The 20500-nt window shown below is 38.7% G+C and overlaps 1 protein-coding gene across 1 annotated transcript; it reads right to left on the minus strand.

Moving 5' to 3' along the window:
• LOC107616392 lies at positions 11689 to 13674 on the minus strand. Its single transcript, XM_016318353.1, has 5 exons — positions 13280 to 13674; positions 12812 to 13231; positions 12644 to 12708; positions 12243 to 12265; positions 11689 to 11865 (listed from the first exon to the last, which is right to left on the minus strand). Exons 1-5 carry the CDS (start codon positions 13672 to 13674, stop codon positions 11689 to 11691), a joined length of 1080 nt encoding a protein of 359 aa, XP_016173839.1.

Here is a 20500-nt window from a genome sequence, read left to right on the forward strand (position 1 = left end):
TCAAGTTGATTCATCCACTTGACTTTCCTCCATTATTAGAGGTTAACTAAGTGGTAGCAATGGACAATTGTGGTCACAATCAAGGAGGATAACTAGGATAGGACTTCTAATTCTCACAACCTTGCCAAGTGCTTTTTAGTTGTTAGTTTATTTTCATTGCCATTTACTTTTCATGCCTCTTATCCCAAAACCCCAAAATACAATCCATAACCAATAACAAGACACTTCATTGTAATTCCTAGGGAGAACGACCCGAGGTTTAAATACTTCGGTTTATAGAATTTAGGGGTTTGTTACTTGTGACAAACAAATTTTTGTATGAAAGGATTATTGTTGGTTTAGAAGCTATACTTTACAACGAGATTTCAATTGTGAATTCTAAGCCACACAAAAGTCCGTTCATCAACGATCCCATGGTCAGCACTATCATATTGGCCAACGCTAATCTCTACTGTACACTGGTAGACCAGGGAAGCTCGGCTGACATCTTCTTCAAAATCGCCTTCGACAAACTCGGCCTAGAGGAAAATGTACTCAGAGCATACCCGAACAGCTTATTCGGGCTAGGAGACACTCCAATCCAGCCACTTGGATACATCTCACTGCATACAACCTTTGGAAAAAAAACTGGTCAAAAACACTCAACATAGACTACATCATGGTCAACGTGAGTTCATCCTACAATGCCCTGATAGGTCGGACAACGTTAAATCAGCTCGGCGCAGTAGTCTTGACTCCACATCTGTGCATGAAGTTCTCAACCACAGAAGGGATAGCTACGATAAAAGCAGACCAGAAGACAGCGCGCTACTGTTACAACGAAAGTCTAAACCTTAGAGGCAGAGGAGAAGAAATCCACACCATCGAACTCGGGGGAGTTTGAGGGCGGGAAGATCTTCGTCCACAACCCGAAGGCGAAATAAAAAAAGTCCTGATCGGAGATGTCCCAGATAAAAAACCAATATCGGCACAATCCTAAAAAGAGACATAAAGGAGTCCCTCATACAGTTCTTAAGAAATAATGTCGACCTCTTTGCATGGAAGGCCGCAGACATACCGAGTATAAACCCCAAACTAATGTGCCATAGGCTGGCAGAATACCCAAGATCTCGGCCAGTACAGCAGAGACGTAGAAAGCTCGGGCCAGAACGATCCCAAGCTGTGGAAGAGTAGGTACAAGCTCTACTGGAGGCAGGATTCATAAGGGAAGTCAAGTACCCACTATCGCTCGCTAACGTCGTCTTGGTAAAAAAATCAAACGGGAAGTGGTGGATGTACACCGACTACATTGATCTCAACAAAGCTTGCCCAAAAGATCCTTGTCCACTCCCAAGTATCGACGCTCTGGTAGATGCCTCCTCTGGATACAAATACCTCTCGTTTATGGACGCTTATTCGGGATACAATCAAATCCCAATGTACCCACCTGATCAAGAAAAAACCTCGTTCTTAACCCCAAAAGCAAACTACTGCTACGTTGTCATGCCATTCGGACTAAAAAATGCAGGAGCCACTTATCAAAGATTAATGAATAAAGTCTTCACAGACCATATCAGAAAAGTCATGGAAGTATACGTGGACGACATGTTAGTAAAGACACAAAGCGAGGAATCATTACTGTCCGACCTCACCCAAGTATTCGACACTATAAGAAGGCATGACATGTGACTTAACCCTGCAAAATACACCTTCGCAGTAGAAGCTGAAAAATTCTTGGGTTTCATGCTTACACAAAGAGGAATCGAGGCAAATTCAGATAAATGCCGGGCTATACTCAACATGAAGAGCCCGACCTGTGTCAAAGAGGTAAAACAACTCAATGGAAGATTAGCAGCCCTGTCCAGATTTCTAGCCGGATTAGCAATAAGATCTCTCCCCTTCTACGCCACTTTAAGGAAGGGAAAAAGGTTTGAATGGACAACGGAATGCGAACAAGCTTTCTAGGATTTCAAAAAGTTCCTGGGAACACCACATATTCTAACTCGGCCACGGGAAGGAAAACCACTTGTGTTATACCTCGTAGTAGGAAATCAGGCAGTAGCCTCAGCACTGGTCAGAAAGGACGAAAGTGGACAACAACCTATATACTTCATCAGCAAAGCACTACAAGGGTCTGAACTGAACTACCAAAAAATAGAAAAATTCGCATATGCTCTCATACTAATGTCTCGACGACTTCGCCCATATTTCCAAGCCCACATTATCAAAGTTTGGACCAACCAGTCCATAAAAGGCATTTTGCAAAAAACAGATTTAGCAGGAAGAATCTTACAGTGGGAGGTCAAGTTATCCGAATTCGACCTTCAATATGAAGCTAGGAAAACCATTAAATCACAGTATTTGGCCGACTTCATTGCAGAATTTACCGACACTCTGAAAATCCCCACAGAATGGAATCTCTACGTAGACAGCTCCTCGAACAAAATCGAAAGTGGCGCACGTGTGATAATAGAAAATAACCAGGGAACCCAAATAGAACTTTCCCTCAAATTTGGGTTCCCTGCTTCAAACAACCAAGCCGAGTATGAGGCATTACTGGCCGGTTTGAAGCTGGCTAAAGAGGTCGGAGCTCAAAAACTTATCATCTTCAGCAACTCACAAGTAGTCACCTCACAAATAGCAGGAAGCTATCAAGCCAAGGATCCGACCATGAAAAAGTACCTGGATAAAACCAAGGAACAACTCGGACAACTCGGGGAATATGAGGTCTGCCACATACCTCAGGAACAGAATGCTCGAGCTGATGCGCTCTCAAAATTAGCCAGCACCAAACCAGGAGGGCAACAATAGAAGCCTCATCCAGGAAATACTGTAGAACCCCTCAATCTCGGAAGAAGAAAAGGTCCTAGCCATAACAAGTCTGGATCAAGGATGGATGACTCCCATAAATAACTACCTCAAAACAGAAACACTCCCCACAGATAAGAAGGAGGCAAAGAGGTTAAAGCGGGAGGCACAATACTACACCATCATAAACAATACTCTATACAAGAGAGGAATTTCAACACCACTGTTAAAATGTGTGCCGACTTCCAAGACTAAGAAAGTTTTAGAAGAAATACACAGTGGCATCTGTGGCAACCATCTCGGAGCACAAGCTCTCACAAAAAAAGTGCTCCAAGCCGGATTCTATTGGCCAACTTTACAAAAAGAAGCAATGGAATTCATAAAGACATGTCCACCATTTCAGAAGCATGCCAATTTTCACATCGCCCCACCAGAGGAGCTCATCAGCGTAACCTCACCTTCGCCATTTGCAAAATGGGGACTCGACCTCCTTGGGCCCTTCCCCCAAGGATCAGGACAGGTCAAGTTTCTCATCGTTGGGGTAGATTATTTTACAAAGTGGATTAAGGCAGAGCCCCTAGCTAATGCCACTGCTCAAAGAAGTCGAAAATTCCTATATAGAAACATTATCACAAGGTTTGGGGTTCCATACTCCATCACCACAGACAATGGCACTCCGTTTACAGACGCAGGCTTCAGAAAGTTAGTGGCCGACTTGAAAATAAAGCACAAATTCACATCCGTAGAACACCCCCAGGCTAATGGACAAGCAGAAGCTGCCAACAAAGTCATACTGACTGGGTTAAAACGGAGATTACAGGACGCGAAGGGAGCCTGGGCTGAAGAGCTCCCACAAGTCCTATGGGCATATCGGACAACTCCACACTCCACCACAAAGGAATCACCTTTCCGATTAGCTTACGGAATGGAGGCAATGATCCCAGTGGAGGTCGAAGAAGGATTGCCCAGAGTGATCCAGTACAGTGAAGAGGCCAACTCCCAACTTCAAAGGGAAGAACTCGACCTACTTCCAGAAATCCGAGAAAGAGCTCGGATCAAGGAAAAGGTGTTAAAACATCGAATGGCCTCAAGATACAATCAGAAGGTAGTACAGCAAAGCTTTGCCAACAACGACATCATCTTAATCCGAAATGATATCGGAACTAGTCGACCGGGAGAGGGGAAGCTAGCAGCTAACTGGAAAGGACCCTACCGAGTCACAGAAGTACTGGAAAAAGGCTACTACAGGGTGTCCGAACTAGAAGGGCAAGAGCTACCAAGGTCGTGGCATGCCTGCAACCTAAGAAGGTATTATAGTTAGAGGCAATAAAGATCTTAGGTCAAGGTGCACTCTTTTTCCTGAAAAGGTTTTTTAACGAAGAGCCAAGCCAAGATCTATGAACTACCTAACTTAGAAGGGTAAAGCGCCCACATGTATATATTTTCATATTTTCTATTTTAAATAAATTTTTTTCAGATTTTCTACAAATTCTTTTATCAAGACGCATTAATCTGAAACGCAAAAAGTCATCGCCCGATTATAAAGCTACAGATCGGCAGAAAGTGAAAATCAAAGTCACTGCTCGATCACGGTAAAGACCAACAAAGATGAAAACCGAACTCATCAAAGGTCGACCAAGCGAGGATCAAACTCAATTTCTACAAAATCGGCAAGATGAAAAGCGGCAAAAACAGAATAATGCAAGAAGTTATCAAAAAGTGATCCATAAGAAAGGACCTGACGAGGTCTTAATAAAAATGGGTTGCTAAAAATAACTTAAAGATGGACCGACATTAAGAAGTCGGACCAGTCGATTACAACAACAAAAGTTATAAAAAGTAAATCCCTAGAAAGAGGCCTGGCCAGCCCTAAAAAAGAGGATTACTAGAAATAACTTAGAAGGGACTGACATGATGAAATCGACCCAACAAAATCACAAAAGTTATAAAAAGTAATCCATAAAAAGAGACCTGACAAAGTCCAGACAAAATGGATTACTGGAAAATAACTTAGAAAAGACCGACATGATGAAGTCGGCCCAACAAAGCTACAAAAAGTTATACAAAGTAATCTATAAAAGAGACCTGACAAAGGTCAAAATAAAATGGATTACCAAAAATAGCTTAGAAGGGACTGACATGCAGAAGTCGGACCAAAGCTACAGAGTTATAAAAAGTAAACCTCAAGAGATTACTAAAAATAATTCACAAAGACATCGATCGACAGAAGGTATGCGCCATAAGGGACTCCAAATTGGACCCAGAAAGCCATAACATCAATAGAATCAATCTACAAGTATTAAAGTACAAAGGCAATCAAAAGAGGTCGAAAAACAAGGTTCCAACACCCTGAAGATTCCTGGAAAGTGCTAAGCAAGCAACCAACTAGCATATCGCAAAGAAACAAGGTTGTTATAATAACAGACTCAAGAGGCCGCTTGAAGCCGACCCCAAGTGCTTGAGAAACTACTTTGTTTTTCCTGAATAAAGTTGCTAAAAGAAAAGCAACTAAAAATATCCAAAGTCAAATAGACCACTAGCTACAAAATAAAGAGTTCAAAAGCCCACAGACCGGGCTATACACAATACATCAGAGAAAAATTATAAAGGATCCAAAGACTTTCCAGTAGCAGTATCTCAGGGTGAAGGAGGACGAGTCTGAAGAGGTACCACATCTACTGTCCCATCATCCCGGTTCAAGATCTGGACGTCAGGATCAGACTCGGGCTGACCGACCTCGGCTGCTGGAGTTGAGGAAGGTGGGGCAACCGAGGCTTTGGCAGATGGAACAGAAGGGGGATCCACATCTACATCATCATCATCAGGGTTGTCAAGGACAATCTTACCATCTTTTACAATATTGTCCAAGCTAAATAGGGTGAGGTCGAGCTCGGGCGCGAGAACTCGAACCTGATCCTTCAAATTCTCATAAGCAGCATTCACACTGCCTACAAGATGACCCTGGAGTTCGGCATAGTCAGCTCGAACAGATTCCAAACTCTCCCTAAGATCCATCATCTCCCCATAAGTCAAGACATAGCTCTCCTTATGCTTCAGCGCTATATCTTCAGTCAACTTCGAGAAGCCACAATAGCAGTAGCCCGAGTCTTCTCACCCTCCAACTCTTTTTCTAGCCTCGCCACCTTCACCTCAAGCTCCTCCTTCAAACCCTTGATCTGGTCGAACTCCGATTTGGCCTCCTCCATAAAAGCCTTCATTGCATGAATAGGAAGATCCTGGGCAATCCGGTATAAAGCTGCTCCCATATGTGCCATCTTAATGCTGCTCCGAGTAATAAAGTCCAAATAACGAAGAAGAGAGACATCGTCAGTAGGAATAACACCATAAGGAGCAATCTGCTGATCAACAAACCCAATGGCATCAAAGTCAGGAGCATCCAAATTGAAGGGCTCGACAGTCTTCTGTCTTTTTGGAGAAGGGCCAACAGTAGACGAAGTAACAACAGAAGTCGGGGGAGGATCAACTAAATGGACCTGAGGAGTTGGAATAATCCTCCTCGGCCCAGTAGAGCTCAAGATTGGCTTCTTAGTAGGAATTTGAGAAGATCTCTCCCCTGCATCTTTTGCCGAGATGTTCTGGGCGGCGGTGGCCTTTCTCTCCTTCTTAAAGGCCCTCATGGAGTCATTGTTTTTAATCATCTCTGAAAACAACATATAGCAAGAAATCGAGTTACAAATAGGAAGGAAAAGGAATGAACTCGACAAAAATAAACAAGCACAACAAATACAAAAGAAGTCGACCACTACCTAGCTCAGCTCGGAGAAGAGAGGGATTTCCTAGGAATTTCTTTGCATCAAGATGGGGAGGCTGCCCCCAGTTCTCTTCCAACATAGTTACAAAAGCTTGCTCAATTTCATCCAACATCTCCCAAGTATACCTAGATACCACTACATTCTTTTGCCATTCTAAAGGAAAGCTGGGCTCTCCATTCTCATCCAAAAAGAAAGGCCGAGCTCCTTCAACATCTCGGACCTTAAAAAAGTAATTCTTAAAATCCCTAAAAGACTCATCATACATAGAAAAAATTTTGTGTCCTTGGGCAGACCTAAAAGAAATCCAAGAAGCTTTCTTTTTGGTAGTCCCAGGTTTGGTCAACATAAAGAGGTAAAGGAAGAGAGTTTGAGAAGGTTTGACATCAAATTCTTGGCAAAGCAACTGAAAGATCTTGATAAAGCCCCACGAGTTCGGATGGAGCTGGGATGGAGCTACATTACACGACCACAAAAAGTCGGTCTCAAAGGAGGTGAAAGGAAGGGTGATGTTCATTTGGCTGAAAAAGAAGTCGTACACATAAAAGAAGGGGCGTTCCCCCTGGGTCAGAAAAGGAAAGCAAACCCTTTCGTCAAAGTCAGGCGCCACCAATTCATAGTTTTTCTCCTGATCCCTACTACTACAGACCCGATGATGTTTTCTAAGCTCCACGATATACTCAGAATTAACTACGGAAACACACATCAGGACGAGGGAGTCCAACCAATCGGACATACCCTCAGGGACCTTGGAAGACGTCTCAACAATATTTTTGCGAGAAGACATGATCAACTAGTCCTACAGCAAAGAAAAAGAGAGAAGGATTACTAAAATAAACAACTCGGGCATAACAAAGAAAACAGCTCGGACGAAAATAGACACAATAGAAAAAGGAAACCCCAGGACACAACCCAAGGTCTAGGGACATCCTTTGGAGGCAGTGACAGAATAAGGACTCAGAAAAATCTACAAGGCTACATCCCAACAAAACTCTCAGCAAAGAACCCTCTTCCAACAAGAAACACTTTGAGAAGAAAATCGTAAAATCATCAAAAAATATCAAACATCCAAATATGCAAAGAAGTAATCATCAAGGGCACAACCTTCTCTCAAAATCAGACGGTTCAGCATTTTAAAATGGAAATCATCAAAGGCGCAAACCAAAGAAGATACAAGCAGAAGATAATATCAGCAGTCAAAACCCTAACTAGCAGGAAAGCACGAAAAAAGTCATGCGCAGCAAAGGAATTCTCAGAGCACACATTTAACCAGATACACGACAAAATCAGAAAAGATTCAAGCTTTCACAAAACAAAGATCAAAACTTTTTTACGGAAAGAATAAAGAAGAAAGAAAACCAACTTGCAAAAGGAAGACAAGGAACACTGAAAAGGTTGAAGACGGGAAGCGAGACCAGGAATCACCTTTCGAACAAGTAAAGCACCAACAACCACCAATGGCGCCACAGAGAGGAGCGTGAAAATGCGAAAACAAAAGTCAAACGAAACAGAAAAATGAAGAGAAAAGGGAGAGTTACAGCAAGCAAGAGAAAGAGAAACAGAAAAGAGAAAGCTTTAGTGTAATTCAAAATGAAATGAGAAAGTGGGAGGCAAAAGAAACGGAACGTTAAGGAGTTAATGGGGCATTAAAAACCCTCGCACGTTCCCAAAGCAAGGATCGCCTATTTTCAAAATTAAAGAAGGAAAAGAAAAAATTCTCTGTATTCAAAGGAAAACTCTACAAAGAAGAAATCGACAATGCTCGAGCTCGGCTTCTCCAGAGAAGGATTGAAGTCCTAAAACTAAGGACTCGACCTCAAAAGGAAGACCACACTCGAGCAAGGGCACTGTTCATACACTGGGTCGAGATGTCCGACCCGGGATGATCGACGACAAGCCGACCGACCTCTTCAGGTCAGGATCATCCGACCTCTTCTCCAAGAGCTCGGCCAAATCACTACAGAGGCCCAAGAAGGCCCAAACAGAGGAACACAACCCAAATCCAGAGGCAGCCCAAGCCTAGAGATATAAGTGCGGTTCCCTTAAAGATAAGATGACTTCACTCAAAGATAAGTTAAGATAACTATCTTATCCCCAGAAAGGTCACTCCACGCCATTATAAATACATTGGAGCACCCAGATATAACTCATACTCTGATTCTACTAAAAACCTGCTTAATACCCTTGCTAACTTAAGCATCGGAGTCCCTTGCAGGTACCACCACCCTCCGGTGACGAAGGATCAGCATCACCAACAAGTCCGACAAGTCGGACGCGGCGGCTCTGGCCACCATCCACAAATCGGACACATCAGTGCTGACCAGCACAGAAGATCTCGTCCGAGATTGACCTACAGTTTCAGGTAACCCTCGGAACAGATATAGATAGAGATATTGTGTTCAAAGATACTAAACTAGTATATTTTGATAAATTAGAACAAATTATGAAAATTCAATTTATTCTCTCTTTTTTTCATTCATAAAATTTAAAAAAATATAATTATAAAAAATTAACCCAAAAAATAAAAATAAAAACAAAGGCATAGAAATTATTTTTCATATGGAGGGTGTATTGGTGTTTTGGTTGAATATTGAAGAGTGAGGTGTTTTGCCGGTTTGTGGACGTCACGGTCAACACGCAGGAGGCATGGTACCACTGTTCGTCAAAAGTGCGTGTCAACACCCCAGCAACACGCGAGGGGCGTGGTGACGTGGCGTGCCTGCAGCTCCCTGGCAACACGCAGGGGGCGTGTTGGAGCAGGCTTAGCAGAGTTCCACGCCTTCCCAATGTGCTGCAGCAACACGGGGTGGGCGTGTTAGAGGCTGTCTGCATGCAGGGAACAGCTCTTCCTCCCCGAAAAGCAGCAAACGTTACTCATGGCTCTATAAAAAGAGAACCCCCCCTCTCTCGGCAGTATATGCATTAAAGTGTCTGAGTGTGTTAGTGTTAGTGTATGTTAGAGAGAAGGGGTGTTGTTAGCGTATGTTAGAGAGAAGAAGGGGGTTCCAAGGAAAGAAAGAAAAAGAGCGGGAAAAAAGATAAAAAAAAACATATATATATATATATATATTAGTTTGTATATATTTTAAAAAATTGTACGTAATTATACGATTTTCGAGGAACATATTATAAATTATTTGGATCATCTAATTTATATAAGTTGGTAAATTATATTCTTTTTATGTATTTAAATTTTTTAATTTTTGTTATTTAACATATTAAAATATAGTAGTATTTTTTGTATTTTATGAATATTTTAGAATAAAATTTTTATTTGTAAAAGATAATTATATTATATTTTATTTTATATGATCCAAACGTGAATATATAATTTTTTATTCTTAGAATGAAATTATTTTCCTGTGAGTTTAATTAATAAACAATTTGTATATTAATAAATGAATACATATACTTTTTAAATAAATATGCTAATATTTGTTAAATATTTTAACAAATAAAATATTAAAACAAATATGTGAATATTTATTAAAATATTTATATTGATGTCGATTTATTATTTGTAAGAATTATTATTTATTTGAACTAACAAATATATTTTTGTTGATGCAGTCTAACAGGAATTTATTGATGCGTAAACTGGATCCGTCACAGGCGTGAAACCCGATGGTCGAAAACTACTTACGCACCACGGGATTCTACCACGTCTCTAGGATTGGGGTGATAAGAGAATTTTACTCCTTATTAGCTGCTCTGGTTGAAAGGTGGAGGCCAGAAACTCACACCTTTGTATTGTCGGTGGATGAGGTTATAGTGACATTGGAAGATGTCGCTCATATATTTGGCCTACCCATTGATGGAGAGCCTGTGAGTGGATGGACAGATAGTAGTAGCGACTTCCTGCAGAGCCAGAGTATCGCGATATTCGATCGTGAACCAGAAGTCAGTCATTCTTCGAAATCCTATATAAAGCTGGGTTGGGTTCGACGTATCAGAGACGCGGAGCCGTTGGACATTGAGGAGTCCGTTAGGAGATATGTCAGATGTCAGATTTTCTGTTTGTTAGGTTCGACCCTATTCACGGATAAGTCAACCGCATACGCCCACGCGAAGTATCTACCGTTGGGGTCAACATGTCTCACACATCTTTACAGAGCACTATGCCGTGCATCACGATATGATACAAAGGAGATGGATGGTCCGCTTAATCTATTGTTTGTTTGGGCATGGGAGCGAATGTCGTGTATTGCTCCTGTACTAAGACAGACCCTTCCACCAGCTGAGATACCAGTTGCCATGAGGTAATAATTCTTATTTTAGTCCTGCATCATACTTGCTTTGCATGTTTGATTTACGGTGACTTATGTAAACTTTTTCAATGAATCATGTTTCAGGTGGAGTCATTCGAAATGGACCACAGCGTGGTTATCAAAGGCCACAGCGAGATTTAGGTATGATATAGACTACATGGAGGAGGTAAATATTTATGATTCTTTTGATGATTCCTATTTCAAAACATTAATGTTAGGGTTCTTAAATACCAATAATATGTGGCAATTTGAGTGGCGGTTGTACAACGGATTGATCATACCCGACGAGTTACATGGGCATCTCGAGGTGTGTGACATCGTTGCTCCGTTGTCGTTCGAGTGTGACGAATGGCACCCTATGGACCGAGTGATGCGTCAGTTTGAATATGCACAACCTCCCCCGCGAGAAGCAAGGGACATTCCATTGGACCAGCATTGCATCACTCTTCGTGGAGTGTAGCTTCATGACTGGACAGTTTTGCATGAGGAATGGATGGCGGAGTGGGGCAACAGACGAAACACTCGGTTGCGGGATCTGCACCCCCTTCCAAACCTGGGACTTTATACCTACGGTGGAGTACCGGGATTGGTACGTGGGCTTGTACGAACATATGCTGAGATTGTCAGAGTACGTTTCTCAGCATCCACAGCTACCTGCACCTCAGTGTCCACCTCAGTATGCAGTGCTTGAGCCATTTCCTTATTATGTACCACAGCCACCACAGACGTCATAGTCAGCACAGTGGACACAGTCGGCAGGGTCAGCACAGCCACCAGGGTCAGTCCGGCCATATTCATTAGCCCATACTTACCATTCCAGCCGGTCATAATTGGTTTGACTTTTCCATCGATAGTCATGGAGATCAGCAACTACAGCATTGGGCCAACGCTAGTTCGGGCGGTTGGTCAGATTTCAGTGCTATGCCTTTACCGTCAGGGTTGGCTGATCCACATGGGGCATCAGTAGATATACCCCATGGTATGCGGGGTCCTACTTCAGACCACACGTCAGGGGGTGCGTCGTGTGATAGTGGTTTCATCTAGCCACAGCGAGCACACACAGTTGTTGACGAGTACAACCCCGGTGCATACGCTCCGGCAGAGGAAGGTGGGTCGGCCGCTCCAGGTGTGGATAACTCAGTTCGAGGTCACCTGTATGACCTACGGATAGAGCGAAATCCACTTGATAGGTATACTCCATCGCGGTTTGGTCAGGGCATGATGGGTAAGGGACTGAATTGGTTGGTTCGAAAGAAGTGAGCTTGGGTTTAGGATTTTTAGATTTAATTTTAACAAGTTAATGTTATTCGTATTTAATGTTTTGTATATTGACCGATGTATATTTACTTCACGAAGGCAGTACGCGACAATATTACCCTGACATCAATGGATAAACTCAAATTTAAAACATACAAACACGACTAACATCAAACACATCAACTGACAAAATGCAAATTTAAGAATACAAACACGACGAAAATAAAAATCATTCACTGAGAAACACAAAAACAAACAAAGACCAAGGTACCAACATCGTCACCCGCACCACTCGATCCAGCACGCTGAGGACATCGACTCCGACTATGACCCTAAGCACCACAGAGACGGCATATCCGAGGACCACGCATGTCGCGTCAGTCCATTTCACTGAAGTATCGAGTCAATTTGGGGCGACCTTTCGACGTTCGCCTCAAGGCGAGATTAGCGACCAATGTTGGTCCCTCATAAGCAGGTCATGTCTCGGGATCACCTAATGGTGTGAACTCAAATTTATATACCTTACAAACCTTTGTCATCGTGTACACATCATGTGCATACAGCTACCAATCGAGACGCTGGTTAGCACAGCAAGCAAAAACATGGCGACATGGTAGTCGTTCCACCTGAAAGTGGCCACAGTCACACGTCTGTCGCGCAAGATCAGCAACTAACACCTTTCCGCTAGTCATTTCTCGCACCTCAAACACCTAATTTCGTCTATCAAACCGGTGTACAACTATATTCCCAGCCTGTTGCATATTTGCTTCTATCCGCTGTTGTGCAAATACGGAGTAAGTAAATCTAGCACGCTTGCGTCCGTGAGTCTCGGCACTCTTCTGCGTAAAAGGTTCATTTAACCGATAATATGTTGCTCGAACCAGCGCTAACACAGGTAGATTATGGGCATCCTTCAACACTGAGTTAATGCACTCAACAAGGTTCGTCGTCGTATGGCCCCATCGATATTTCTCGTCGAATGCCAATACCCAATATCTGAGTCCAATGGCATCGCACCACCTGGCATATGCCTCGCGTCGCTCTTCCAACCTCTTATAGTTGATGTTGTACGCTTCCACCGTTCTTGAATACCATATGTTCACAACAAGCTTTTGCAAGTGAGGGACTTTGAATGCCCTTAGGAAGTTGCTGCCGATGTGCCTTATACAAAACATCCACCATGTTCTTGGAGGTTACCAATCACCTCTGGAACGATTTACTACTGCCCGGATTGACTCATGCAGATCTGAGTTCATACCCACACCGTCTTTTCTAACAACATGCATCCGCAGATTCCTGAGAAAGAAGTGCCACGCATCAGCTGTCTCCCGTTCCACCAAGGCAAAAGTGATAGGCACAATGTTCTGGTTCCCATCTTGTGCAATAGCGACCAGAAGTGTACCTTTGTATTTTCCGTATAAGTGTGTGTCGTCTACCTGAACTAGGGGCTTGCAATGCCTGAATGCCCTAATGCATGGATTGAAACTCCAAAATACACGATGAAGTATTTTTACACCGTGCGCCTCCTCATTCCCGTTGTACAGTAGTCGTGTTTCTATTTGGACAACTGAACCAGGCATCTTCTGAACCATGACCGAGAGCCACCATGGCAAGGCTTTGTAAGAATCCTCCCAACCACCGAAAACTTTGGCTATGGACTTCTACTTTGCCAACCAAGCCTTTCGGTAACTGATGGTATAGTTGAACCTTGACTGCACTTCCGTTATTATAGATTTCACCTTGATGGACGGGTCAGTCTCAACCAATGGCCTTATAGCCTCAGCAACTGTATCCGAGTCCAACTTAGAATGATTCTGTGAAATCGTTCCCATTGTGCACGTGTGCCTACCATTGTATCTGCATATCTCCCAACAACCTTTTTTCGTATCAAGCTGGCTCGGATAAGCCAGTCGCACCCACACCCATACATCTTGCATTTTGCATAGAACGTCTGTGGCTCAAACTCATACACATTGTAGTCAACTCCTCTAGAGATAGTGAAACTTCTAATTGCTGCGACGACCGACTTTCTAGAACTGTATTCCATCTGGAACTCTCCGTCCTCAGGATCATCAACGCTTACAAAAAGAAGAAATCATCGTTCATTAATCAATCCAAAGTATAAATTAACAAAAACGTATTACTCAGTCATCACGTACCTATATTTGCATATTCCGGAAATTTCGGTGCATGCATGGCGTCGAGATCCAACTCACGCATAAAAGGTGGAACGTTCATCGGTTGACTGCTCGAGGGATAAACCACTACATTGTCCGCTGCTGCCTCAACTCCCACATCACGATCCTCGTCTTCGTCGCCGGCTTCATAAGTGGCTTCGAAGTCATCTTCGCTGTCACTATTCATTCCTTCGTACACTGCAGATCTATCATCCTCTATATCTAAATCATTTTGAATCCCTTCTGCCTCTACAGTTTCAAACTCAACATACAGCTCAATCTGTGGTTGTCGCGTCTACCGGTGAATTTAAAACATATTCTGCATACTCACTTCGTCAGTGATCGGCATGGTATCAAACTATACTAGACCACCAAAAACTACCACCAAATTCCAGTACAGAAGTCTGCTCATTCTCATTAACATACCGTTCTCCATGCTTTGACAGAGACCGTTCTAAAGCACCATTAACATCATGGTGCATGGAACCACAAACGAAAACAGATTCTAGCACACAAACCTCACTCCCTCGTGAGTATTCGGTATTATCTCACCGTTGCGATACACCACCAAGTTTACAGTACCCTCCATTACACTACCAACACACTCAAAGAACCCTCAAAGCACACTCTTATTCGGAATGAAAATGGTACCGAACTCTGCCTTATATAGAGGGGACCATTCAACATGCCCTCTACGTGCTGCCTGCTTCATCCAATCAGACTTCGCCACTTGTCAGTATGCCCCTGCGTGCTGACTCAACACGCCCCCCACGTGCTGCCTAATTGCCACGTGTCTTCCACGCCCTCCTGTGCTGCATGTAACACTCCCCCTACGTGTTAGACCATGCATCTGACACGTCCACCTTAGTGTAAATACACTAAGTACCCCATTTCCAACTAAAACACCACCCGTTACTCCATAACCAAATTTTTGAACCACAAAGGCAGCCTATGGGACTTAAGGAAATATAGAGAAAACAGAAGCCTATCTACCTGATCATTAGAAAGTAACAACAGAGATGTTTTGAATGGATTGTAATCAAGAAAAAGCACTTTGAAGGAAAAAAGAAAACGTTTTGCAACGATAGTATCATAACAAATATTTCAAAAACAGAGAATGAAGTTTCAAATAAATTTTCTGAAAACTTTCCGGTACCAAGAAAACCTTGAGAAACGATCATAGGAACTAATGAAAAAACATCAACTTTTTAATTGGATAAGTTCTTTCAACGGAGATAGTATAAATGGCTTATAACAAATGAAAAAGCACTTTGAAGAAAAAAGAAAATGTTAGTATCATAACAAAGATTTCAAAATATAAACATGAAAGTTTTGAAATAAAATTTCCGAAAACTTCCCCTTCAAAGAAAAACTTCTGAAACTAAAAATTTGGAACGTTCTTGTAAACTGTATTTTCAATAGAGATGTTTTAAATGGATCATTATCGATAAAAATCATTTTGAAGAGAAAAAATTTGCACCGTTGAGATCATAACAAAGATTTCAAATTGTAAAAAGTAAAGTTCAAAATAAAAGTTTGAAAATTGAAAACTTTCCAGTATAAAGAAAGCGTTATGGATAATACCATAATACTAATGAAAAATTTCGGAAACTTAAAATTTGGACGGTTCTTGTAAAATGTATTTTCAACAGAGATGTTTTAAGTTTTAACTGAATCATAATCGAGAAAAATCACTTTCAAGAAAGAAAGAGTTTTGCAACGTTGAAATCATAACTAAGATTTCAAATTGTAAAAAGTAAAGTTCAAAATAAAATTTTAGAAAATTGAGAACTTTCCTTTTCAGTACAGTGAAAACCTTATGAACCGATAATACCCAAATAATGATGAAAAACTTGTAAAACTAAAATCTTGGAAGTTCTTGTAAGAAATATTTTCTATAAAGATATTTTAAATGTATCAGAATCAAGAAAAAGAAAGTGTTTTGCAATGTTAATATCATAACAAAGATTTGAAACCAAGAATCAGAAAATCCTAAAGAGTGAAAAGTGTAAAATAAAAAAAAAAAGACAGATTACAAAAAACACTAAGTAAGAGTGAGTATAAGACAGTATTCCAACTTTCGATACTTACTTAAACAACTGAGTTAGCTGAATCACTCGACCAAGCAAGATAAATTAGTACAATGACTGAATGAGCACATACTTGTTTATGTTTGTTTTTGGTCTATCATCATAATATATAGCCAATGATAACTGACAATATTTCAGGGTCCATTGGGCTTGGCCCAAAATTTTCCATACACATAATTTTTCCTTTAAGTTTTTGTTTGAAAACGCGGCTACATTGATAACTCAAATAAAAAGAATCTTGTGTTATTACTAAAAAAAAAGTCTTGTGTATTGAAAAATAAATACATGTCGAATTTAAAAAAAAAAAATACATATCATATAATACAAAACTTGCACGTATCTAAGTTTGATATATATACATATGTATATTCATTTTAGAAAACTAATAAGATAAATGTTATTTTTAAACTTTACTTGAACAATACCAAACTATATATATATAAAGCACTCCATTATATTGTCAAGCTATTGAAAAATATTTAAGCAACAAGCAACTCTTTAAAAAAAAAAATTAATTTGATCAATTTCGTAAAATATATTTTCAATTTTAAAGTGAAGAGTAATATTGCACTCTTTATAATTAAATAAATCTTAGTCGTTTATATTAATAGTTTAGATTTGAAGATATAAAATTATATTTTAGAACATGTGTTCGTGATATTCTCTATCTACTTAATTTTCTTCTTTTTTAATTTGTTTCCCTTCGTCTACTTTTTTTTTCTCAACTTACACTTAATTTTAATACAGAAAGGATTCATTTTATACCAAATCACATAAGACATCTAGTCTTTTAAATTAAACTATTAACATATTCAATCCTAACAATCCTTAGATCTTTGAAGAGAAGACCTTGACACCATAACAAGTAGTCTCTGCAGCCATGGCTTCCGCGGAGGAACAAGAAAGAATCAACTCTTTTAATTGATATTGAGTAAAGTTACTTTTTGGAATTTTCATTATTATCCTTGATGCTATCACCTGATTTGTATTCAATTTATTATTGAATAAAATTCCTAACTTAGATTAAAAAAAAAGGCTTGTTAGAGTTTCATTTCACAATAAGATTAAATAATAACTCTTTTTATAGCTAATTTTTTATTACTCAATTTACGGTTGATATTCTCCATTCACTTAATAATATTTGTGTTATCCTTTAAACAAATTTTCTTTTATGTAATAACTATTTTTTTAAGGTGTTATTTTTTTTTTTACCGTCAACATATACCGTTTTCGAACTCTGTTTTTATCTGACCACTTTTTTAAGATTAACTGATTAAGAGTCTTTAATTCAGCAAGTCTTTCGCTTTTTTAAATTCATTTATTTTCCACTCTTGTTTTAACGATCCTTGCTTCCTTCCTCCTTACCTCAAAGAAATCTATATCATTGATTGCACCAATTCTCCCTCCTAAATTGCATCCAACTTCTAACATTTTAAATTATTTTGACAAATTCCAGAATTGGACCCAAATCTCCTATGGATCTCTTCTATCCTCCCATCTCACATGGGACATGTATCCTTTGAATAACTATGAAGAACTTCTCTCTATTCTCTTTTTGCTTTAGATTCGTTTTTAAGGAAGAATTGAAAGAGGTTGTGATCCTTTTCTACCACCTAAAAATCTTTCAGTTTGTTCTATATTGTTTTCATAGCACTTTTTATGTACCTACTAAGAATGATCTATCAACAAAGATCCTTTTCATTGGATTTTTATTGTAAGTAGAAACTAGTATAAAATCCGCCCGAGTCGTGTAAATAATCTACTTTATTATATTTTTATAGAGTTTATTTATAAAATAATTAATATATATTTATGATCTAATGTATCTATATCAACTATGTTATCTTATTTATATGTGTTAGATCATTTTTTTCATATCAAAAACATAAATAAATTTTCATATACATATTCAATATCAGTTTGCAAGTTAAGGAATATATTGTTGTATTGTGTATTTAATTTTTAACAAAAAAATTAAGAGATTTTTACTTCTTTAACCATCTTTGTTTCTAAAAATAACCACACCTTACATAGATACAGAAAAGGTTCTCCTTTTTCCAAAAAATAACTAATCTCATGACAAATTTAAATACATATTGCATAGATATAAAAATTTGTACATGTATTAATCTTTTTTTTATCTTATAATTACCATATTGATTTAATAGTCATTATTTTTTAATTTCAACTGCACTTTGAATTAGATAAAATGCAGAAAAAATTATGTTTATTAATTTATGTTCTCAAGTTCTTAGGATCCAAACCTTTTTTTCTATTGTAAAAATTGTTTCTTCATCCCATATAGATCAACAAATTTGTTTTTTCATATATATGCCAATCAAAGTTGTAATTATGTTTCCACATGCACACAGCTTTTTGTGACAATTCTTCTATGACAATTTTCTACTATGGCATGACTACACAAAATAATAAATACATATGTTTTAGAAATATTGAATTATGTTTAAGATATACTAAACTAATCATACTAAAATATTTTGTTTAGTTGCTTCGATTCCATTTTTAAATGAAACTTAGTATGGGATAAACTTAAAAGTTATTGCAACTCCTTTTACAATTTTTCATCAATTCAGATATTGAATTTATGCTTAAAATAGTGATATTATATTTCTCACAAGTTCAGGCAAGTACTGTGAAAAAAGAAACATAATAAAAGCAAAATATTATTTTTAAATGTTAAAATATTTGCTTTTACTATGTATTTCTTTTTAATATTTTGTGTAACACTAACTTAACCACATTTAGATTTTTGCATAATCCACACTTTATCACTTAAGTTCTCTTGTTTCCAACTTTAACACTTTGCATAAACCCTCTCCTAGAACAAATGATTTGGTCAAAAAACATCATTTTCTACTATTTTATACTGCACTTTATTTTCAACCTCAAATTTTTTCGGCTGGTTTCTAGATTGGCTATCTTGTTTGTGAGTTCCTGTAGTACCTCCTCAGTAAGAGAGGAATTTACTTATGACATTCACATTGTAAATTCTGTAGCCTGAATGTGATCATAAATGCATAATAACTTGAGTTAAAAACTATCCAATATCACTTTTTGAAGTTCAAACAAATATGCCCTAAATCTTGTCCCTATATGAACTGAGTCATGAATCAATCAGCCATATTATCATATACCAAGGTTACTGTCACATCATTTTCACTTACTTTTAGAGCATTGGTTGATAATTTCAATAATATACTAATATAGTATAAAATTACGAAAATAATTTACATCCAAATGTAGCAGTTTGCAACAAAAAAAAACTCAAAAAACAGTAAGATTTGAAAGAAAACTTTTCAAACTTCTAAAACAAAGATAGAACAAAAAAATATATGCTATAGTTAAAGGACGATGTTGAACTTAAAATTAAGTTTGGCAACCGTTTCTTTAATTTCTTTCATCACCATTTTTGGCGGATCCTAATATAAAGTATTAAAGGAAAGACAATTACACTACATCACAAAAAAAGGTAAATAGCTAGATCGTGGATCAATTCAAATCATTATAAACCATATATAATAAGGAATGTTAAGTTGCCATGAGGATATTTAAATAGTGAAATTCGAAATGAAGAACCTTTCAATCAAATATCCTTCATTTTTCTTGATATTTAAGAATAGTAATTGATAATAATAAAGAATGATGATCATATTTTATCTTCAGTCATCACATGTAAATTAATAATACTCATTTCTCTCATACTTTTGGTTCCCTTATTGTAATTTCTTGAAGTATCTGAATTTTAAATTTAATTCAAAGATTCAAGAATACTAAAAATTAGAATCTATGAAAAAAATTGGTGAAACTGTGGTTGTTGGTGATAGATAATTTATATTGGACTAAAAACACAGTCAATCATCAATTTAAAACAAAAAAAAATTTGCTTTATTTGCAACATGAGTAATTAAACAAAAGGTATGAGTATATAACACAATAGTAATGATTCAAAATCTTCATAGTGCAGCAAAGACAAAAGTGCTATTGACTCTCCAAGCAATAACGTTTGATCAAAGCTCTTGGCATCCAAACCAAGAGCAAGGGCAATTATCCTTGCAACTTTTTTTCCCACTTCTCTGCATTCCCCCAACAAAATAAATTGGAGCAAAAGATGAAGAAGTTATTAGAAGACC

The sequence above is a fragment of the Arachis ipaensis genome, chromosome B09 (assembly GCF_000816755.2).
Source record: "Arachis ipaensis cultivar K30076 chromosome B09, Araip1.1, whole genome shotgun sequence".
In the NCBI taxonomy this organism is placed as follows: Eukaryota; Viridiplantae; Streptophyta; class Magnoliopsida; order Fabales; family Fabaceae; genus Arachis; species Arachis ipaensis.